The following is a 24,219-nucleotide window of genomic DNA, read 5'->3' as shown; positions in this document are numbered from 1 at the left end:
CAGTTGGGGTCCATCCCCCTCCCAGAATGAGGATGTGTTCATTCACCTAGAAGCTCCTTGAAACCTGTACTATTGGGATTTTTAAATAGACATGATCAATTATCAACTCCATTTTCAGCCCCCTCCCCTCTCTGGAGTAGTTGGCATAGGTGTGTGTGTGTGTGTGTGAAAATTCTAAGCTTCTAATCATGGCTTGGTCTTCCCAGTGACCAGCCCCATCCAAGAGCCACTTAGGAGCCCCACACCAGTCCCCAGCAGGGTAACCTCAATAAAACAAAAAATGCTCCTGCTGTTCTTATCGGTTAGGAAATTACAAAGGTTTTAGGAACCCTGTGCCAGGAACCAGGTGCAGATACAGATACAGATATATAATTATTATCTCACAGTAACCATTTTCATCCCGAGTCACAACTTAAGCATTATATCCTCAAGAAGACTTCCCCGACCCCTCGGACAGAGTATGGCCCCTTATTACACCCTTGCTCAGTTCCATGAACCCTTTGTTCATTGCCCTCCTCACAAGGTGACGACACTCATTTGCGATTTCTCTTCTTAACATCTCTTCCCCTTGGGCTATAGGTTTCATGAGGGCTGGCTGTGTCTCTTTTTCTATTTCCACAGAGTCTGGGTTTGTTGAATAAATGATGGGAAGATTCTTGAATGTGGAATCTGCCCTCACTCCCAGCCCCCACACCTTCCTCCAGATCCTCTGAGGACGACCCGCCCTGGTGTAGGGGGAAGGGTCCTGGGGATCTCAAGATCCTTGGGTTCCTGGCTTGCCACAGCCTCTTCCTTGTGATCTTGAGCCAAACAATTGGATCTAAAGCATGTGCCCTCACCACCACAGCCTGGCTGCCAGAGGTGCTTTTATAAAACTTGCATTCAACGCAGTGGGTTCAGGAAAGCTGCCACACCGATCCTGGCTCCGAGTAATACTCAGGCAGCAGCTGCTGCCACTCTGAGCCTCAGTTTCCCCAGCTGCAAAGGAAAGGGCTTGAAGGAGAAGGTCACAGGTCCGTTTCCCCCTCCTGTTAGGACTTTCTGGCCTTCCTCAGCCCCAGGGCCGGGTCCCACAGCCCCTGCACAGCACATCTGCCCTGCTGTCCTCTGTCCCCTCCCCTGGGTCTGTCCTAATCATCCCTGGCCTGAGCATTGCACGCACTTGAATTTTTATATGCAGGAGGGTGAGGGGAGGGCCTAGGGGCATGGATAGGGGAACTGGGCTCCCCAGGTGGTACATGCCGTGCAAAGGGCTTTCATTAAAGCTCACAACACCTGAGATAGGGTTATCTGTTTTTTTCATTTTACAGGTGGGAAAGTTTAGGCAGTGTGCCCAAGTCCCACTGCCAGGGAGAGACCAAACCAGGTTCCCAGGGTCCAACAGCCCCTTAGTGCTGCCGAGAGCAGAAACCCTAGGGTAAGTTCCCTTTCTCAGGGGCCACTCTAGAGCCCTCCCCTTAGAAACTCCCCCTCTGTCTCCTCATTGTTCTTACTTCCCCTAAAGATTTGAGAACCTGAAACGTGACTTCAGTTGCTGGTGTCTCCTCCCAACACTACTGGGTGGTTACCAAGTTCAAAGCTGAGACCCGCTGGGTGGCACAGGTGAAGGGATGCCGCCTCTGGACTCAGGCCACCCCTTTAGCTGGGATGGAGGCTGACACCACTGATTCACCCCATCCAGTGGGGCAGGATCCAAGGATCTGGGGAGGAAAAGAGGGGGAAAGAGCTTTGTAATATATTTCAGCTCAATGCTGTCCATATTGCTGGCCCACTGTAGATTTGCTGGGAAGTTGTGGTAAACACTACAGACACAGACCCTGCCCTCCCAGCACCCAGGTGGGAAAAACCCAGTGAATGAGAGTTACTCAAGCAGACCTTCCTTCTGCAGCCTAGGGACCAAGGAAGGCCGCCCAGAGGAAGTGAGCTGAGGGTGCGTGGGAGAAAAGCAGGGAGGATGCACAGAGGAACTGAAAGAAGCATCAGGCGGGAGCCTGAGAGGCCCCAGCAGGCAGTTTGGCCTTTGACACAAAAGTTTTGGGTTGAGTCTCTGAGGGACATCGGAATGAGGAGTGATGTGATGTGAATTGTATTTTAGGAAGACTCTGGAGGAAGTGTAGGCAATGGCTTGGTGGGATGGAGGGGCAGTCAGGAGGCTTCAGCAGCTCTTGGAGGAGACAGGAGGGAAGCCTCTCCTGGCTAGTGGGCAGAGGGGAAAGGCATTTAGGAGGCAGAGTGGAGAGGAATGGAGCCCAGGGTTTCTGGGTTAAGACCTCCCACCTGGGCAGAGCTGTTTCCAGCTCTGGTCAGAGTCTGGGGTCAGGGTGAGGAGGGGCAGGTGAGTGGGGCCATTGAGACAATGAGGGAGTGTGCCAGCCTGTGCCAGCCCTGCTGTCTGTGAGCTACTGATGGTGACACTGTGCCTGGACTTCCTCGGGTGACTGTCCACTTCAATTCCAGCTCTGAGCGTTCGCTAAATAACGGGGACCTGGGTCCCGGGGCCAGGCTGCCATCTCCAACTCCAGGTGGGGCTTGGATTCCAGAGTGACTACTGCTGCAGCCATCTGTGCTGGGTGCAGCACAGAGCCTCCCCCTCTGCTTTCTAGAGAAAACATCCCCTGGAGCAGGGAATTACTAAGCGAGAGAGGATTCTGTCCCAACAAGTGATTCCAACCACTGGGGGCTCCAGGGGGCAGGATGAGACCTAGAGACCTCAGAGAGAGAGGAGGCCAGGTTGGGGAGAGAGCCTCTCTCTGCCTTGCCTGAAACCCTTCCTGCCCTGAGCACCCGGGACTGTGGCTTCTCAGGTAGAAGTCTTCAGAATTCCCCTCTCCACCAAGGCTTCAGTACCACTCTATGTCCATTTTCTAAGCCTGTCTCCAGCCCAACCTTGAGCTCTAGGTGTACTTACAACTGCCCATTTGACATCTCCTCTGATGTTCCATGCCATGAAGTGCCTCATACCTGGCACCTTCCCCATAACCTGCTCAGTCTGTGTTCCCCTCTGCAGTGAATGGCACCTCTGAACACTCAGATGCCCAGGCCAGGACCCAGGAGGCACCTGGATCTTCTTCCTTCTCCATTGACTTGTCCCTTCTCTCCAGCTGCCCCCGTGACCCAGGTAGCTTCATCTCACCCTCTAACAGCCTTGCCACTGTTCCTACTTGCAGCTTCGCCTCTTCCATGGCACTGCCCACCTCCTGCCATCTGCTCTTAAAATGCTGCCTTCTGATTAAACGCTTCCATGGCTCCCCATGGACTTCAGGGTGAAGTCTGAGCTCCTGACGACACAACCCCTCATGTCCTGGCTCCTGACAACTCTCCAGCTTCATCTCATGCTTTTCCCTTCCAGAACACTCTCTTTTCCGTCACCTCTGAGCACTTGCATTCTCCCAATCCTGAAATACCCTCTGGCTTCCCCAGGCCTTTTGCACATACCCGAAACGCTCTTCCCCATTGTCACATAGGATCACCTCTATTTACCCATCAGATCCCAGCCCTGATAGCTCATATCCAGGGAAGCCTTCCCATGGCCAAGCTGGTTAGGAACTCCTGTCCCAGCACTATTTCATTCATTTAACAAACTGAGTGCCTATGATGTGCTAGGCCTTGTTCTAGCCATTTTGAATACATCTGGAAACAAAACGGACAACAATCCCTGCCCCTAGCGGAGTTCACAATCAAATTGGGCAGGGGAGACAGACGTAAACAACACAGAGCAAATAAGTAATCGATCCAGTGTGGGAGAGGGTGATGGTACTATGATGAAACAGAGCAAGGGAAGGGTGAGGTATAAGGGAGGTGGGGCAGGCTGCAGTTTTCACTGGAAATGGTAACCTTTGGGGGGAGACATTGTCAATGACCTTCAGCCAAAGACCACCAGGAAGACAGGGCAGTTATCAAGCTGGGTTTCTGACTAGTAGTGAGGGACGCTCCATGGGGACTGTGGGGCCACTCAGTAAGAGGGTTTTAGAAAGGACATGTTGTAGGATTTGGGCTTGGGTTAGTTGATTCACCCAGCCTGGCCCAGGTGTGGAGACTTGGAGCTCCACAGACCCCCAAAGGGGAGCAGAGATGGAGACAGAAGGGATAGGAAATTGAGAAAAATCAGAAAGGGATGGAAATCCAGAGCCTGTCATAGACCCCGAGCACAGACACAGGCAGCAACCTGAGTCAGGAGCTCCCCTGTGCTGGTCATAATCCTAAACATCAGGGCCAGGATGAATCCCTGCTTTAGAACTTGCCAGCTGCAAGCTCACTGAGCCTCAAGTTCCCCAGCTGTAAGGTGGGACACTACCAACTCCTCGCGGGGCTGTTGGGAGAGTTTAGGGGGACAACTCACATAAAGTGCCGTCAGGGCACCTGACAAGGAGCCAGACTCTTTTCCTTTCTCCTCTCATCTCCCAGGACAACCTGGGTCTTCACACCAGTCACCACAGCAGCTCCAAGGATGGGAGCAGGGCCCCGTCTGCTGGCTGACTCTGGAACTGCACCTCTGCCCCTGATCAGAGGTAAAAGCCTGCACATCCAATTCCCCCAGCAAGGAGGAAATGATTCATTCCACGTCAACAGACACCATCCAAACTCGGTAGGTGAGCACTTCAGCCTTCTCACCACCCCCAACATCAGATGCTGGGGGCTTTAATCCACCCGGACCCCCTCTGCTCCTGTAGCTGCCCCTGCTTACAGTGTGCACCCCCCACCACCTGGAAACATCACACCACTCAGAAGCTTTCCATGATCCTCTCCTCTTAGTTTCCCCTCCCCCCATGGAAAGCTGGGGAACTCTCTTTTCCGTATCTTCTCAACATTTGGACTTACCGCTAGATTTGTGAAAGAGTACTAGAATGCCTGTCTCCCCTGCTTTGAGACTTACCTGAAGTCAGGGGCTGCCTTATTCATCTGCTGCCAGAGGAATTTTCTAACATCTGAATCTGACCAGTCACTGCCCTGCCTGAAATCTCCCCCAAAGACATCTCCCTACTCTGGGTGAAGAGGTTACATGTTTATTTGTGTGTATGTGTGATGTATGTGTCTCTGGATTTTCCAGTATTTCTACATGGAAATATCTTTACAGATTTTTTTTTAATAAAAAAATTTTCATTGACTTCCTGGTACCTTCAAATTCCCCAACAAATCTTATGGTGTGGGACCTGGCCTCTTGCTTTCTCATTCCTCCCTCCTGCCACCCACCAGCCATCCCCACATCCTCCTTCCATGCCTCTCTCACACTGGTTGTTCTGCCTGGAGAACATTCCTCCACGCAGCAAATCCCTACTCAATCTTCAAGGCTCAGATATTATCTCCCTAGAAGCCTCCCCAACCCCCAGGGTCTCGCTCATCTCTGCCATCCCCACTGTGTCTATCCCTCGATTAAAGCGCTCAGCATCTGAACAGCATCGCAAGTTTGTGTCTGTTTCCCGCTGGAAGGCAGGCCTCTAGTAGGCACGGGTAGTGCACTTCCATGGGCACAACTCACACATGTTCAATCCATGTTAGTTGGAAGGAATGAGTCCCCACTGCCATGGTTTGCTCACAAGGAAAATGAAGGATCCAGACACCAACTCACGAACGCTTCTGACTCAAATTCTATGATTTGATAATGATGAGCATATTTTAGGCAAGCAGTCACCAAACAGCTGATCCTGAGCGGGTTATCACCTGGGGAAGGGGCTGCTTTCTATTATGATGTCCTTCTCCGTGTTCACCACCCTCTCCCACCCCAGGGAGGGGAACACCAGTCACCCCTCCCTCCTTGGCAGACGGCCCATTAGGGGCATAGGACTCTGGGGAAACCAGCAGTTGCTTCTCATCCCTGTGTCCCTCAGCAGCACTGTGCTCACGTGAACCACAGAGACTATTTGCTGATCCTCCTGGTGAACAGGAGGGACTTACCTACCCATGGGCATCGTCTAGAGCTGCATTAAGGGCGAGAGGCAACTGGGCCCCTTCCTGCAGCATTCATCTTTGAGGGGCAAGAAAACATGATTGGACTAAATCAGAAATATGGTGCCAGGGAAGCCAGGTTTCCACACACAGTTGCCTCCTTATGCTGAGTAACCACCAAACTCAGCCAGTTCTGCTTCCGCTGAAGTCAAGCGGGTCTTTGAAGGGAAAGACACAGCTTTGCATATTCTCTGTGGAGCCTTCTTTGAGATACCAATTCAAGTTTTACTCTGCAACTCAAATTCTGAAACCAAGTAACACACAGCATAATCTCTCACCAGGAAGGATTTATTTTATTATCTAAATTAGACTTAAATCCTTTATTATACCTTCTAGTAAGTTGTCCAGTTTGGGAAAAAAAAATTTTTTTAAAGTTCAAAACAAACATCTAGCTACAGCCTAGTGAGCACAATGGCGAGCCACCCGTGGCCAGCACATTTTTCCCCTTAATTCATCCCCGAGGCCTCGAGGTTCTAGTATGCAAGACACATCCATTCAATCCAAACTCTGGCTGAAATCCCTTCTAAACGTAATCAGCTTCAGCTTCCACTCACTCCTGTGCCTCTGGAGCTACAGCTCAACTTCAGGCAGCTGTAACCAGAGGGCAGTGGTTACACCCAGGACCAGGGCCCCACAGACCAGTCTCTCTTTCAGAATCTGCCTCCTGAAGGGCAGCAGGCGCCTCTTAACCCACTTTGCTCAGTGAGGCTTCAGTCTGGGGACTGGAATCTTTAATTAGAATCTCCATGTTCATCAGGGGGTATCTTTATTTGTGGTAATAAAACGGGGACAGAGCATCACCTTCCAAGCCTGACAGCTGTACCTCTGACAAATATTCCCTAATGACAGTGGGACTAGGTGATGGCGACTGAATCACAGACTGCACGAGAATGACAAAAGTTAACGTTTAATTTACAGTGTAATAAAGGTTACAGGTAAAAAGCTACACATAAAGCGTGAAAAGGCCTATTACACAAATGTACAAATCTCTGTACAAAGCTCATATCAATGTTTCCTACCTTCGTCTCCTATGTTTGGTAGCCAGGTCTAGCCTTGGAGCTCTGGATAACAAGAGCTCTTGTCTCTGTCCAGGGGGGAAAGAGCCTCCGAACCAATACCCAAAAATGTCCTCTTAGAGACATCCATTACTTACAAAGTAAATCTCCTTTTTAATTGGAATTGCTCTAACTGGTCATATCCTTAAAAAATTGCCTTCATAACACACTCGAAAAGGAAAGTAATGCCTCAGAGAGTAGAGGACAGTACTCTGGAATTAAACAAGAAACTTCTGCAAATAAGAGTACTCAGGTTTGACAAGAAAAACAGGTAAAGTTCAAATAATACTGTAAGTTTAAAACTATCAACCTGTGTCTATGGCACTGGTCACAGATGAAGGAAAATCAAAATGCTCTCATTCCAACAGAAAGGACAAAAGAAAAAAGCCTAACTACTGGACCTCAAAACCACTGACCCAGGAAAACTTTTTTTACTTTAATCCTTAGCTTAACTGGAGAATTCTAAACCCTCTTGTTAATCACCTGGAATCTGTGGCAACCCCTCTGCTACCTGGGACTCGCAGGATAGTAAATATAAATTAGGCCGCTGGACCCACAAGGCTGGTGATGCTACTGTCAGCTCCACAGCTCTGGATTCAACCTGAGGGCCTAGAGTCTCTCCCAGGCTATTTGACTTTAAATAAAAATGATCCTAGGAAGAAAAGAAAGAGGAGGTAATGAAAGGCCTGGGAAAGAGCCAGGGCAGTCTATTTAAAAGGATGTATGAAACATTTCTCTACAATGAAAGTGTTCTGAAGACAGGTCTTTTTAGGATATTTCAACCCCACCCCCAGTTTTGATATTACATGGTTAGGACCCCAGGAGACATTCTGAAAGACGATACTGCACACATGGAAAAATTTTCTCCCTAGTTCATTAGCTCCCCCATCACCCTTCCACCCCATCCCCACCCACTCCCACCCCTCCATGACCAAAAATATCAAATCAGTAAGGAAGGTGTGGGCTTCTTGCCCGGCCAAGCCTCTTTTGCATATTTCTTCTTCTTGGGTTCGTTGACAGCTTCAGGGTTATAGACGGCAGGGTTTGGTGCAGGGTTCATGTTCACTGCTGACGGCACGACAGGAGTCAAGTCCACATCAGGAGCGAGGTTTGGATATGGCATGGGCAAGCCACCGATGAGTGCTGTCCCATGGATGCCATGTGGCTGGGAGCCAGCTTCACTGTGCGTGGGGGGTAGGCCCCCATAGAGTCCTCCGCTGAATGCAAAGTTCTGCATGCGCCTGCTTCCTGATTCCTCCAGGCCCAGCGAGCCAGGGCCCTCCACCCGCTTTTTCTGTGGTTTACAAGGAACAGAATAGATAAGATGTGAGGCACGAGAGTGCTGCTAGACTCCTATTACAGTCCTAGAAGAGCTGGGGAAGGCCCCTAAACCTCTAACATGAGGTCAGTGTGTGAGCTTTTCATAAAGTAAAACTCATCCAGTTTAAGTGACTATTCTTTACCTTAAGGCCATACACCTCCCTCTCTCTCTTCTTTTTAATGTTAAAATGCCCTTTTAAGAAACAGAGTTGACAGAAGATGGTACTAGGTATTTCAATTTTTCTTTTGGGGGAGAAAATAAAAATTGAGTATCTTCATGTCAGGCGCTCCATTTTTAAACATTAATCTGAGAGCAAAACAAATACGCAGTGACTGAAAGCAGTTTACTAGTTGTCTGGGACTGGGAGTGGGAAGGGAATGACAGCAAAGGGACATAGGGGAACTTTCTGGGGTAATGGAAATCTTCTGTATCTTGATTATGGTGATGATTACCGAGGCACATAATCTGTCAAACTTCAAATTATAAAGACAGCAGAAAATGCCAAAGAAAGAAGAAAAAAGAAAAGAGCTCAAGGGGAATTGTGACACAAATACTATGGAGTTGTACAGAAAAATTTCATCTCGTACTTTTTCACACTGGACTAGAAGTTCAATGAGGCTCTCCCTCACCTCTCTACTCCTTTTGGATGAAATAAAGACTAACTAGGAACTTGACACATCTTATCAATCTAATGTATTCCAAAGTTTTGTTTGTTTTTTTTAAGCAAAACTCTATACCATCTCTGACCAGAGTCTTCCAATCATTTTTGAATACCTCTGTTAACAGGGATTTACTTCTAGGGGCCGTTTGTTCCCTTGTGGACAGCCCTATCTGTCAGGTAGTTAGTTCCTCCACATGTTGAGCAATCAGAACATCTCTGTAACTTCGACCCTCTTGGTTCTTTAGCAGAGCTGACCTTTAAACTTAATCCAGATGTGGGCTGGCTTTCCTATCTGTGCCATTCCTATTCACCAGATAAAGTCATGGCAAAAGCCAGAGGTGCCAGCAGAAACACAACAATGCCTCTTCTTTGCCTAATAGCTTACTTTGAGTCCAGAAGTGATGGCTCAAGAAAGGTGGGTCTCTGCACCCTGCTGGAGGTAAACTTACAGACTCACATGACACCATAATTTACATGCATCATCAAGATGGCTGGTCACCTGTAGCCTCTTTATGGATCCCTAAACATATACAGGGTAAAAGTATTTCCACAGGATGAAAAATGGGAAAGAAACAAAGAGTGTGTTTTAAAATTAAGCACATACTTAAGACTTACCTGTACACGAAAGAGTGGGTTTTTAAACCAGACTGTATGAAATTTCAAACACTGTCACAACGTGCTTCCTACCTTGACTGGGACCACTGCAGTCTGCACCATGTTCCGGAAGCGACCAACTGAGGGATCCACATCCTCTGCAAAAGGACATGAAGGAAGGGTTAGTTTGGTAATCTACCAGGAGGATTAAGGGTATAGGGCTCACTGCGAACAAAGCAATCACAATAATACATTAAAACAGTAAAGTACAGCTAACACTTCGAGTGTTTACTATGTACCGTGTTAAATCCTTGCACCAACCCTATGAGGTAAGTACCACCACAACAAACATTTAAAAGACAAGAAAAGAAACTCAGGCGTGGGGAGCAAGGGGATCGGCCCAGTCACCCTACTGGAGAGAAGCCAGGATATGAATCTAAGCAGCCAGAAACAGGCCTCTGCTCCGAACCACTGTGCTGTGCTGCCTTCCCCAAGTTCTCTTTCATTCCATACACTTCCCTCTTTCGAGGGGAGAGAAAAAAGAGCAGACATTATCAATCTCATGTTAATGATAAAACAGTGACACGTCAAGATGTCACACACCACATACCTTGCTAACACCTGCTTATTAGCAAATAACAGAATTAGGATTCAGACCCAGGGCTTCAAGCTTAACTTCAGCTTTTGACCTGAGCAACTGTGTACCTTGTTCTGCTGTGCTTCTCTTTATTGTGCTTCACGGACATTGCATTTTGTTCTGTTTTGTTTTGTTTTTTAACAAACTGAAGGTTGGTGGCAACCCTGTGCTGTCAGATGATGGTTAGATATTTTTAGCAATAAAGTATTTTTAAATTAAGGCACTGTAAAAAAAACAAGTATGTAATATTTTAGACAATGCTACTGCACACTTAATACACTACAGTATAGTGTAAACATAACTTTTATGCACACTGGGAAACAAAACAAATCTGTGTTACTAGCTTTGATATTTGTTTTATTGAAGTGGTCTGGAACTGAACTCACAATATTTCCAAGGTATGCCTGTACAATTAAGACTCACTTAAGGGGAGGGTATAGCTCAATGGTAGAGCACAGGCTTATTTAGCATGCGCAAGGTCCTGGGTTCAATCCTCAGTTATCTCCATTAAAAAAAACAAAACAAAAAAATAAAGCTCCTATAGCCATTAAAAAAAAAAAAGAGGGAGAGAGTCACTAAAGGATCTGAAGCCCCTGTCCAAGTAGGGTGGGAGAGCAGCTCCCTTTTCACAGCTCACACACACGTTACCATACCCTACAAAGCTTCCAGCTTCATTCATTCACTCTGCAGGGAGAAAGCACTAAGATAAGTAAGGGACATGCGTGCAGTCAGTCTCTCATGCCCCATTCCATCAGGCATGGAAATAAAGAGCAAGACACTGTCCTGCCTCTAAGGAGTTCACAGCTGTAAAGTCAGACAGGCTACAATACAATGGAGGTGCTTCAAGAGAGATGCAAAAGTGTTCCTGGAGCACAGAACTGGGACAGACTCCCTAGAATGAACAGAATTTTTCTCATTGAAGGCTGAGTGTGTGGAAACAGGCAAGCACAGACTTATTATTCGTATTGGAAGCCCCTTTTATCTTCATATAGTAGTAGGAAAGGAATTATTTCCCTAATAGTAATAATAATTCCCTTATTTTAAACGCCTTGAAGGTGCTTGCTATTTAAAGAAACACTCCTGTGAATCTCTTTGGAATACAAAGATTCATTACTTAATTCGGATAATTAACCTCTGGTTTCTTTGTTTTAAGTCTGGCTTTTCACATATTAGGATGCCTGTAAAGAATGTAGCCTGGTATCATGTTCACAAACAACTGCTGTTCAATGAATGAATGAATAAACTGCTTCTACATGGAAGAAGGAAGAGGAAAAGAAATCCAGGCTCATCAGCAAGAAGATGAGGTCTCTTAAAAAAGGCACCCATATTTTCTCTCATCACCATAGGAGCCCTGTTCCAATTATCCTTTCAGCAAGGAAAGCTAAATGAAGTGCAAGAGCAACTGGAGCCCAGGAAGTGTGCCTAATGAGGGATGCAACCCACGTGTGCAACAGGCCTCCAGAGGTGGGGGCTACGCCTATCTGGGGGAGCTTATCCTGTGCTGGCTGACAGGAACTCTTCTCGTTCTCCAGCCATTCTACTCCTGGAGAGAGGATCTGCCCACTGCAGGATACCTCTGCTCCAGGAAGATTACCAAGTTCCTTGCTAAGTCTACTTCTGATACAAGAAAGTCTGCATAGGTAAAGGCAAAAGGGGTGGCAGAGGATGATGGTGCCGGTGGCTAACGTTTATCAAGGGCTATTGAGTGCTGAGCACTGAGGTATTTTCGCATATATTAATGATTTAATCTCCCCTCCAATCCTGTGAGGCTGGCAGTCTGGTAAGTCAGGGTCACAGAGCTACTAAGTGGAGAGGTGGGTTTCAAACATAGGCCCTCTGATTTCACAGCCCATGCTCTTAAATACTATGCCATACTCTGTCTGAATATACTGCCTTAATAAAGCTCCAGGGCAACAATTTGCAAGGAGAAAAAGAAAACATATCAGACCCTGAGTCCTGAAAAACACTTAAAAAGTTATCTCGTCTAGTGATTCCCAAACTGTTGGCTATTCATCAGTACAAAAAAGAGCTTGTTTAAAACTACAAATTTCTAGGTTCAACCCCCAGAAACTCTTACCTGGTACCCAGAAATAAGCTTCTCACATTAGTCAGCCAGCTCCTGCCTGAACATTTCCCTTGGGCATTCACTACTTGGAGGAGTAATTCGTTCCACTTTACACATTAGAAAGTGAATGAAAGTCACTAGAATGAATGCCCCAATCTCTTCCACAGGAATCTTTTAATTCTTCTTCTAAATATAAGAAGGATTCGTTGTTACTTTTTATGCTAAGCCAAATTACTTGCTACTCTCAGGCTCTGGTTTCGCCCACTCCTTCCTCCTGAAGGTCAGCCTTGCAAACATCCACACTCAGAGGCTGTACCTCCTCCAAAGTGTTCTCCCCTATGCATGGTTCCCAGCATTCAGGGACCACTTTCCATAGCTGGGAGTCTCCTCCACCCTCAAGACTACAGAACACATCTGGTCCTTAAGGCCATGTTTGAATTTAGTACACATTTGTGAGTTCTGCTCAGAACACAGGCCACGGGGCTACTGCCCCCCATTATTCTATTAATGCAATCTTAAACTGTACTTGATTAGTTTCCACATCCCCCAATGACTTACACGGCATTTCCAATTAACTAAAATCCCTAGATTTCTTTTTTCCACAAGCTGTCACTGGAACAGGTTTTCTCCATTTAAATAATTGATATTTTGAAACTAAATGCAGGACTTAAAAATTATTCTCCCTGCATTTCAATTTGGGAAATAAAAGCAATTTGTTAGTTTGGGATCGTTGTTTCCACCCATTAAGATTTATTTCCAAACAAGATTTTTGGAATCCCAATTCCATCTTCACTATATAAACCACACCTTCCAGCTCTATGCCATCCACTCCCAGAGTACTTGAGTTATAACATAAGCCCAGTAAGTGAATGCTGAATAATGGAACAAATGGGTAGACTCATTGGCCTTCTTATAAACTGATGCTCTCATCTTGCTGACATTTCCATACAAACTGTAAGTCACGACATTACAGAGGCATGTCTTCAATGCAATTAATAGTGGCAGAAAGTTCTCCAATCTTAGACTTACCAGTCATATTCAGACCCATGAGGACAGTAGTGTCTGCTTTGAGGTAAAGACAGCAAACACCTATACTTAAATTTACTTAACCACTATGACACAGACATACTGGATCAGCAAAGGAGTGTTACAGCCTTGCTCTGTATACTGAATTATATGGGCCCTCTCTGTAGCTATTTCTTTCACACTGAAACTGGATAATGATTGAGTGTTCAGGGTACTCCACCAACGTACAAGCATACCTGTTTTATTGCACTTCATGGATACTGAGTTTTTTATAGATTGAAGGTTTCTGGCAACTCAGCATTGAGCAAGTCTATCAGCGCCATTTTCACAAGAGCATGACTCACTTCATGTCTCTGTGTTACATTTTTGGTAATTCTCACAATATTTCAGACTTTTCCATTATACTGTCTGTCATAGTGATCTGTGATTAGTCATCTTTGATGTTACTATTGCAAAAAGATTATGACTTGCTGAAGGCTCAGATGACAGCTAGCAGTTTTTTGCAATGAAGCGTTTTTTAATTAAGCTATGTACATTGTGTTTTTAGACTTAATATTATTGCACACTTAATATACAGTAATAGCGTAAATACAACTTTTATATGTACTGGGAAACCAAAAAATTCTTGTGATTTGCTTTACTGCGATACTCACTTTATTGTGGTGGTCTTGAACCAAAGCTGCAGTATCTCCAAGGTATGCCTATACCATACAAAAATATCTCCCCTCAATATAGCACCTGTTCTAATTGAGTAATAAAGCATAGGTTTAAAAAAAAAAAAATAGCACCTGTTATCCTAAACCTTGTTAAGAAACATTACAACTGAACTACAGATTGTGTACACTACTCTCTGAGACCACAGCTTTTTCATCAGGAAAAACTAGAAAGATACCTCACCTGGGTTGATGATCTCATCATCCTCACTGAAGGTCACCCGTGAGTTCTTCCTCTTCCTCTTTGGTCTCTGAATGTCCAGATTTCCTTCCTCAATAGTGAGGGTGGAAATCCGCTTGTTGTGGGCAGTGTTGAATTCTGTCAGGTTCTGGGGCAGGGTTCACATGAGAAAGACAGGAATAAGTACACCGGAAACTTGAAGGAGAGTATTACCAAATAAAGGGTAGGAAGGTATCAGCAGCTAACCTTCACCTCCCCACACAGATGAGTCTCTTCTACATTCATGAAAGATTCATTACTGTCCCTAGATGCCTAATACAAGCGAGCCTCATTTGACAGAATGTGGAACATCTTTATTGACTAGTGGGCCCAGCAATAGTCAAAAGGAAGTGCTGAAAACACTTGAGTTGAGGTTTTGGGTTTTCTTGAAGAAAAGTTATGTTTTCATGCTGAGAATTAAAGGAATGTGACTAGGAAGAAATCCAAGAGTTGTTTTTAAGTAACAAAACAGAAATGAGAGAGGACAGCTTTTTTCCCAGTAGCTCTCTCCTTTAAAACTTGTTGCCAGTGCACTGAATATTTGGCATTAATATTTTGTTGCTCCCATCCCTGTGTCTGGCCCCATTTCTATTCATAACTATCCATCCATCTCAATGATTAACTTGGCCTCAGCACTGCTGCCTGCCTCTTTCCAACCCCCTGGACTTATTCCAATCTGCATTGCAGTTTGAGATATTCCAAATGTCTTGAGAACAAGGACCCAGAGATGACCTAACATACTGAACTAAAAGACAGGGAGGCATGGAAGCAGCCTGGAGGAGAATGGACAAGAGTGACTGCCTACGAGACCCATGGCTATGAGACTACTTCTTTAGAACAAAATAACTTCTAAACTGTAAGATTTCTATAGTGTTTTTCTTCCTACAGGCTGGGAAACTGCCTCAGTATACACAGATAATAAATGCATGTGGGAGTTAAGGATAGGCTGGCGTTTGATACACCTGGATAGACCAGTCACACCAATGCAGTGACAGACATGTGAAGGCAACAGCTACATCACAAACTACTGGGGTCAGCCTCTAGAAAAGAAAAATCTTAGCACATTAAAATGAAATCTTGTAAAATTCAGGGCCCTCAGGGAAGCCAGGCTGATAGCAAAAGCAGTCTAGTTCTATTCAGAAAATTCTCGGGCTGTTTGGACAATATCAAAAAGAGCTACATAAATGAATGAAAGCTTCAGTCTCTGCAAGCCAGTGCTGTCCAGTCGAACTTTCTGGATGATGGAAATGTTTTCTACTGGTGCTACTCAATATGGTTAGTCACATGTGACTACTGAGTACTTGAAATGTGGTTAGTGGTTACTGCATTGGACAGCGCACCTCTAGGAAAATGTAACTACTACCCTTGGCTTCTAACATCCAGTGAAGGTGCACAAGACGACCATGAGGGTCTACTGGCAGGAGACCCAATCTCCTTGTTAGCCCTGGTTATACATAACCAAATCCACACAATGCAGCTCTCCAAGGGCCACACCACATTAACAAAGTGGCAAAGGCCTACCACTGGGCTCAAGAAAACCTCCAGCTGCTAAGTCATTGGCATTTCAAGTTACACAGAACAGCAACATAATACAAAAACCAGAGTCCCAAAAGACTTAACAATGACATAGATGTGGAATTACATCAAGCTCTGTTTCCTCCTCTGGAAGCCCCAGTAAGCCCTTGAGTTCATCATCCTCTCCACCCATCTTCTCATCTCCTTTCACAGCTGATGGCAATGTCTGAGGCTTCTCACGTAGAGTGTATGCCCTTGTGGATGCACCAAACGAGACTGTAGAATCGATGGGAATTTGCTGAGGCTTGTGAGGTTCCAACCGAATGTGACCCAAGAAAGTGCCGTGTGCTGGGAATAACCAAATCAGAAATGTAAGAGAGGGCAAAAAACAACAAAAAACCAACCTGAGTTGTCAAAGGGACAGCAGCTCTTCCTAGCACATCAGTTTTGCTTTTTAAAATGGAAATAGCACTGGGTCCACTTTGCATCCCTTGTCATGGGGTCACAATGAAAAGGAAACTCCACTAAATCCTGAATCTCTTCAGTGGATTTCTTACACATCTTCAGAGCTGCTGTTACCCCACACGACAAATACCACTGCTTGCTCTCTGCTGCCAGAAGGCTTGGCTCCATTCTGGGTCCAGCAGGAACAGCTCCAACCCAGCAATAACCATGTACTCCCAAGGCTAGAGAGAAGAATTGCTATGGTCTGACCTCTCCAGCCCCAAGTCTAAGGAACGTAGGAATTGCTGGCCTGGTGGCAGTTATGCTTGGGTTTTCCCCAGGATAAGAAAGGAGGTTGGTTGAAATGGGTGCAATATCAATAGCAAGGCAAGCCAAAATCCTACTGGAGAGTCTGAAGATTTTTCCATGTCCACATTCTGTATATTATGAAACGGAGAGAAAAGATGAGATAAATTTGCAAGTACTTGTAAGATGAGGCTCTCCAAAACCATTACATAGGCAGATTGGGTGTGTGTGTGGGTTTGTGGGGGTGTGTGTGCGTTGGGAAAGGAGTAAAACACGGTCAAGGTCCCATGCAGTCATCTCATTTGCATTTCTGGGATTGTCTTTGACAAACTTGAAAATCTTATTAGTTGGAGTGTGCTTATAGAATTAAAGTTGATATTATTAGTAGTCAAAGCAAAATGTAGCTGGAATAAAGAACCCACTATAAAAAACTAACATTTTTGCTCAGAGCTTTTTTTTTGTTTTTTTAATGTCCTGTACCACAACTCTACTACATTAATGGAGCTCATTACGGCTTCTGCTTAATTTGGACCACAATCTATCATGGGCCTATAAACACTCGAATACCCATAATCCCTAGAGTTCCTGGCTGCTTTTTCTTGTTCTCTATATATACCAATTGCTTCCTCTGGGAACGTGCTCCCCAAACCCTCTTCTGTCTCTAGTCATCAATTATTTCAGGAAAATTGGATGTATTACAGCAATGGAGAAGGGCTGATTTAAAAACCAAACGTAAACTTCCTTGATGAGCAATAAAACACGGTATCAAAACTGAAGAACCCAAAGAACATTTTCACATTGCCCAAAAGGGAATGTGTGAAATGGGATGGGATGTGAGTTACTTACTACTGTTGAGATCTATTAGGAAAACTCTCTTCAGATGCTTGTGGTAGACCAAGGCAGCGTGGACCCGAGAGCAAGACTGGTGATCAATGGTAAAGTCACACAAATCAGGGTTTCTCCCAAATAAGTAATACTTCTTCTCATCAATAATCAGTTTCTAAATAAATATTAAATTAAATATTACTTAAAACTCGTTTCAACAGGGTTTAGCAGAAATTCTTCCGATCAAGTAACTAAAGAACCTTGAGTAAATAAAATTTGTCAAGGTTAAAAAAAAATCTTTATCTATATCTATATCTCTCCTATAATTCTTCAAGATAAAGAGCTCAGAATGATTTATTAACATTTTCGGGGGGGGAGTGGATGGCAATTAATCTCCCCAAATATAGTGATCAAATGTTTAGTGTTGGTATGATAAAGCATTTCCTAATTCTATTAGATGTAAATGGCCTGCAAGAGTGGTTATCTTCTCTGCACTGGACATTTAAGATTTCACTGAATCTCAATTTTAGCTCAAGCAAGAAACAAGAATACAAAGCAGGCCTATAAACTAATACAACTGCTTTTCAGAAAGTATACATTCAAGTGAAGATTATCAATGGGTTAGGAAAGGAAGGGGATATAAACACCCATCTATATTCTAATCATGCTGCCAGAGCCCCAAAGTATTTTTGGAAACATCTTTAGGAACTGGAATTACATTAGACATCATTGAATGAGCCTCTAAATCTAACTTTATTATTCCATTTCATTTAAGTCACTCTTCCAAGATGGTCCAGCTGGTTAAGTGGTAGAGCTGGGGTTTAAGCTCAGGTGTGAATGACTCATAATGCTAATATTCTAAACAACAGTGCCATGGGTCTGAAACAATTCTGAGAGAAGAGCTCCAAAATGTTTCTAGTAGCTGCTATGGCACTGGAAAAAATAAAACTATATAATGCCCCCCAAAAATAGCAGAAAAGAGGATTTCATGGATCAGCAAACTGTTATTTAAAAAATTGAGGGGCTGACATAGCATGGTTAACTTTTATTTTACCAAGTGAAAACTTTTTTGGTCACCTATCAGTATCATCACAATCATTTTATAAAAGGCCTTATTATCACCAAATAAGTAAAATGACAAGGATAAAGGACCACTCTTTGAGCTGAATTTAGCTTTATGATAAACTCAATACACTGTCTTTATTTTTCTTTAAATCCTACATTAGTAAAGCCTTTGCCACAGATTGGTTGCAGACTGGGCTGTCATAGATGAGGGCCTCTAGGTGATTTTTTTTTGCTAACAATTCTTTCAGTTCTTAAAGTCTACAATTTGAGCACTTTGAAGAATAACCTTCATTCAGATATGTTATGTTTTTCCTTTAAACACAAGTTCTCACTAAGCTCTAGCTCACATTTCACACTCCACTCCTAAAATTGCTGAGAGAAGACAGCACAAAGCTGAGTAAATAGAAGTACAGGAAAGTTAGGATGGTACCAGGCTAAGAATCAAGAGGCTTATATTTCATTCCTGGCTGTCACTGAACTCACATTGGGCTACTATTCTCCCCTATGCTTTAGTGTTCTCCTTCTAAAACCAGAAATATACTTCACATACTAACAACAGTTAACAACGGCTGAGCACTTATGTGCCACACATTGTGCTATGAGTTTTATGCTGTGTCATTTCATCCTCACAACCACTCTGGGAGGTAGGTAGGTAATATTATTCCTATTTTTATAGATAGGAAAAATGAAACATAAAGAAAATTAATTAATATATGCAAATTCACACAGCTATTTATAAACTGGATTAGAAATTCAGGTCTGTCTTAGACTTCAGAGTCTAAGCTTTTTTACCCACTATGTTACATACTTTCTTCACTCTTCCTGCATCAAAAAATGCACCATATGGCAAAATAAATTTTAAGGAGTGAACAAGTACTATGGGTCACACTCTTATTTTTTCTTTAATAGTCACTTACTCAGTTCCTTTTTTGCTTAGCCTTTAAGGCTCAAAATAGGTATGTGGGTCACCTATGGGAAACCCTGTCCAGCAGTGCCCACTTGCTACTGGCAGAACTTATCCCAGGCCCCTAGGGCTAGGGAGCACCAAGATTTAACAACAGACTGACAGCTCAATCACAATCATCCCATGTCTGCTTACACCCAAGTATTAAGACTTGGGTTAAAAATAAGACACTGCTTTAGAATTGAGACAGCCCTGAAACGTCAACATCTTATTCTTTCTAGGTAATATCTATGTGAGTTGAATCTCACTGCATTTCTCATTCACTTTATATGCACATAGATTATGTCCTCATAAACTTAAATTTGCTAGCCACAGTCCTCATAGGCTGGTCTTAAAGAAACAGTATATAAGACCAGCAGCTCTTAGGTTCTAACATAAAATTGACCACATTTCTGTGATTCAAAGGTACCAAAGACATACCCAAGATTTAGGTGTTTAGAGCAGGGAAAAAAGAGGAAGAGCACCCAAATTAAATATACACATTCACTATTAAAGGCAATTCACTTACAGAAATGTTTAAATGTAGGGAGAAAATATGTCTTAGAATCAAGAACACATGCTAATTCTTGGACAATATGCATCTTGTCCAAGTGAATGAAATAATGCATTTGTCTTTCAACAGTCACTATAGCCACAATTTCTTGACTAGCTACAGCTAGTACCATTATCCAGTTGTGCCTCTGAGTTATAACTCAGAGTGTATCTTTACACACTGGGCTTAAAAGACTCATGGCTTTTGTTTTAATATTGCACTTCTTAAACCCAGCTATCACAACACATCACTAGCCTCTAACACAAGGCTAGGACACAGATAGCTCGGTTAGTATCGAGTGCTGCCTACGTCCTTAAAAAATAAGCACATCTCAGGTCTCTTCCTCTCAGAAACAATACAGGGATGTCTAAGGATTGCAACTTGACAGTTGTGTGGCAACTCAATTCACCTACGAGCACTGAAAGAGAACATTATCAGTTAATAGAAACCAGTAATAGGGATCTCTAACAAGTTAGAGTGCTCTGAAAATATAAATTATTTTGCAAAGGAATATATTTTCATTAAGGATAGGTCTCCTTGTCTGTTTCTTCTTGTTGCAAACTAAAGATTTACTAAATTCAGATAAAAAAAAGATTCCTATATGTCTATCTAGTAATAATATTTTATGTGTGGAACAGTCTATAGTAAAAAACATACATTTTAGCTAAATTATTCCCTTAAATAACCTTATGTTTTGAAACTTTTAAGATAGAAGAACCTAGGACAAAGGGGCTCTTAAGTGACTGGCTAAGGGCTTGATGAATTTAATAACAGAATTCATCACAACTGGTGCCTTAGTACTTTGCAAAATAGATGGGTATCTCTGCAACATCCTGAAAGTGACAACAATGTATTTACAGAAACTTCAGGAGATCTGAGATAACCTTTCACTATGGAATGCAGTATTTTTAGTATATACACCAAAGAAAAATAACTACACTCAATTAATAGGGACTTGAACTTAATTCTATCTGAGCAAGCTAATATAAAATTGGTCTAAGACACGGAGACTCACAAATCCACAGCCATAGGGGGCATAATCTCTATTTCTTGGTGAATAAATGGTAGCACAAAGATTAAAAAAAAAAAACCTCACACAACCTAATAGCTAATCAAAATTCATGTTCTAAGTTCTATGTGGTTTTCATTCTAGACACTTGCAGAAAAGCTGGAATTCTTCTAAATACTTCCTTTATAGTACTTATTTCAATCATAATCATGCAGTTTTTTGTGATTATGTCTTTCCCAACAGATAATTTCTTTGAGTGTAGGAACAATGTTTGTTTTGTTCACTGTTGTAATCCTTATGCCGAGCACAATAACTGGCACATAGTAAGCACTCAGTAACTGCTTTGAATGAATGAATTTCATCACCATTCCATTCTCTTTTATAGAGCAAGCATCTTAGTTGACTATCTTCTTTGAAGGGCTTGGGCTTGAATCTCATAAAAGCAACTTAAAAATTAAACTCACTCTGTATCATTCACTTTCTTCTTCAGTTATTGCAGATCTTGCACCTTCCACACAACTCCATGTACTCAGAGAGAAAGAACTCACCAAGTTATAGGGCATCCAGTTTGACTGAGGCCCATAGGCCCATGAGCTATTAAAACCCTTCATTTGGAAAGTGAGATAAGTCACAAAAAACTGAGTGTCTGTGGGAGACACAAGGTTTGAATGTGTTATATCACCATGTGCTTTTAATAGAAAAAAAATCAGGATGAACAAAAGTAGCATTGCTGGAAAACAAAGCACAGGAGAGGGGGTGGAAAAGTGAGTCACTGGCAAAAATCTTTAGTGTGGTGGGAAGAAAAGGGAAGACATGTATTTCCATACCTCAATTAGCTTGTCTCCTTTGACTACATCCAGATGTAAACCAGGGGGGGGTTTACCTGCCCTGAAAAATAAGAGTGAAAAAAGTATTTTCAGGATGAGTTTGTAAATGCCATTTTACAGTCACTCTCCCATTCAATATTATAGCTCTCCTACCAGCCTATAATTAGTTCATGTTCAAGCAGAAATGTCATCTACTTCACTGTTATTACAGCTCCTTTCTACATTTGACACTTACTTCCCTAGTGATTCAACTGCTCTAAAACAGATTTTAGTGGATCTGTATTTAGAGCAGCACCAATGAAACCTGTATTTTAACACTGGATTAACACCTTGGAGAGAAAGCAGCACAGAGAGCGCAAGTACTATAGCTGGGGTTGTCTGGTCATGCGGAGTTTGAAGATCTGCCACTACCAATAATACCATGTAAAGGTAGAATAAATAAATCAGCTAGTGTTTGGGGTTGATCAAGATCAATCTCATCACAGAAGAAGCACACAGTATTGTCCTGAGCTCTGAGACCAAATAAGAGGTACATAATTAGGGAGCTAGGGAAACCCAAAACTATGCCCATGAAACCGGGTGCCAATAAATAGAAGAGATATTTGTTATCCTTGAACAGAACTTTCTCTATACTCTTATAACCACACCATTCAAGGGAGATACATATGTGTCAAAAGCACCTAACACAGTGCCTGGTGCATACCAGACACTGAGGAAATGGTAGGCAATCACACAGTCTCTTCTAACTGTAACTTTACTGTCCTGGTTCAACTTCTGAAATCAAAGCAGCAAGTAACCAAAATGGACATAGAATTGTAGACTGAAGCAACGGGGTGTTACAAAAGTACAAAAGGACCCAGAAAATAGCCACACATTCATTTGCTTCCTGTGTTTGCTCCCTTGAAGTCTTAAGGAAGAACAGCCTTGCCAGAGTCCCTACATTTGCACACACAGAAATGCATTCGTCCATATAATTGAAGTTGCAACACAGTCACCTCACAGTTCTGACCAAACACCCCTATGGCGGTTACTGGTAGGGCAGTGCATTGGACAAAAGCCCATTTTGTGTGAAAAACAGGGAAAACAAAGTTACATCCAAAAACATGCTTTCTGAATTCCTACTATGTGCCTGGCTCAGGCCTAGGAGCTGGGAATATAAAGATGCATCAGACAGCCCTTGCCCTTGAGGATCTCAACATCACGAGAGCCACAATCACACATAAACGTTACACTGTGATGAGCTACAGCAGAACTAGCTCTAAGTCGGATGGGTCTCCCTGCAAGGCAATTCATGTGTATTCATCTTGTACCCTACTCAAAGACTAAACTAAATTATTCCATTATTCCCAAGAACTTGCGAAGGGAGGAAAGGGGTTCACCTTAACAATCACTGATGCCCTCTGGTGCCCGGCTTCGCGTGGGTCGCTGAAAGCAGGGGTAGGTCAGAGCCGTTCCTGCCCTCAAGGAGCTCCCAGTCTACGAGAGACAGGTAAGGACCACACCCGGGCTGCAGCAACAACCGCGGGATGCCGGGCTCTGAGGTGAAGGCCGGGGCCGGGAAGCTAGCTCGTGCGCGCTCGGGACAGAGGACGGGGGGACAGGTACGGTTCTCCACAAGAGCACCAGGCACTCAGTCAGGAGTTGGGGTAAGTTCGGGGCCAAGGCCTCGAAGCGCCCCGGCAACGGAGTGACTGCCCGAGGGGCTGCCTAAGCGAGCGCCTCAGAGCCCCCAGCTGTGGGTTTCCTCAGTTCCTGGGCCCGGGCTGCGGGCTCCCCATTCCTCCACACGCCGCCCGGCCCGACGGACAGTTCTCCCTCAGTCAGTCCCTGGGTCTTTGAGCCGTTCGGCTCGCTGCGAGAAATGAGCTGCCCGGCCAGCCCAGGCCAGCCCAGGCCAAGCCACTCCAGCGCTGGTCGCCCCGCCACTCACCAGGTCGGGCAGTCGAACAGCGGGAGGCTGGAGCCGGAGTTCGCGGCTGCCGCCATCTTGCGTCTCCCCCTCCCATTTGGCGGGCCCTAAGCACGCCGGGAAACTGGAAGACCCAGAGGGGAGAGGCAGCATCCCGGCAGCCTGTGCGTATGCGCGCGCGCGCGCGCGCGCAAACACGTACGCAGTGACGCACAAACGCATAGGGCGCTTCTAGTGGTGGTGGGGTCTGGGGTCCGGTTTTGAAGTCTTTTACAGTGTTTTATAGAGCGGGCTTTCTCTGGCCAGGAGGTATCTGAGGGAAATAAGCTTGTAAGGAGGGGTTCGGTCTCCCTCTACGTCCTGCAGACACGCGCTCAGACTCTAAAATCTTGCGACTCCTTCGTTCTTTCAGGCTTGCATATTTAGCCTTTCGACCCCAATCTGGAGAGAAGCTAGAGGGCAGAGCTCAGAGATTGGAGTGATCACTCATTCTGTTTCTCCTCTTCTGGCCCTTCTCGTAGAGCTGCATGGACCGTACTCCCTTCCCCATCCGAATCCAAATCTGGTCCTTGAGGGCTTCTGTAGATT

The 24,219-nt window shown here is 44.3% G+C and overlaps 1 protein-coding gene and 1 non-coding gene across 3 annotated transcripts; both read right to left on the bottom strand.

The window, feature by feature from the left end:
• Positions 1-6,834: 6,834 nt before the first annotated feature.
• Positions 6,835-23,806, bottom strand: PPP1R8 (protein phosphatase 1 regulatory subunit 8). 2 transcript variants are annotated; one of them, XM_006173700.2, is made up of 7 exons: positions 23,653-23,806; positions 21,723-21,783; positions 17,347-17,500; positions 15,878-16,098; positions 14,200-14,344; positions 9,668-9,732; positions 6,835-8,292 (listed from the first exon to the last, which is right to left on the bottom strand). In XM_006173700.2, exons 1-7 carry the CDS (start codon positions 23,706-23,708, stop codon positions 7,939-7,941), a joined length of 1,056 nt encoding a protein of 351 aa, XP_006173762.1. In that variant the 5' UTR covers positions 23,709-23,806; the 3' UTR covers positions 6,835-7,938. The 2 variants fall into 2 exon arrangements, with proteins under 2 accessions (XP_006173762.1, XP_032351524.1); XM_032495633.1 differs by having other exon boundaries at positions 17,347-17,422.
• Positions 20,025-20,190, bottom strand: LOC116668357. Its single transcript, XR_004325527.1, has one exon.
• Positions 23,807-24,219: the final 413 nt, after the last annotated feature.

This window comes from Camelus ferus, chromosome 13 (assembly GCF_009834535.1).
Source record: "Camelus ferus isolate YT-003-E chromosome 13, BCGSAC_Cfer_1.0, whole genome shotgun sequence".
Classification (NCBI taxonomy): Eukaryota; Metazoa; Chordata; class Mammalia; order Artiodactyla; family Camelidae; genus Camelus; species Camelus ferus.
Note: the sequence above shows the minus strand (reverse complement) of the source record. Positions and strands in the feature narration are given on the sequence as shown.

Coding starts and splice junctions, on each gene's coding strand:
- PPP1R8 (XM_006173700.2), bottom strand. CDS start 23,708: ATGGCGGCAGCCGCGAACTCCGGCTCCAGCCTCCCGCTGTTCGACTGC. Junction 14,345..15,877: donor AGGAGGAAACAGAGCTTGAT/GTAATTCCACAT, acceptor ACCCTGCCCCAG/AACCTGACAGAATTCAACAC. Junction 9,733..14,199: donor TGATGAGATCATCAACCCAG/GTGAGGTATCTT, acceptor GTCCTTTTGCAG/AGGATGTGGATCCCTCAGTT.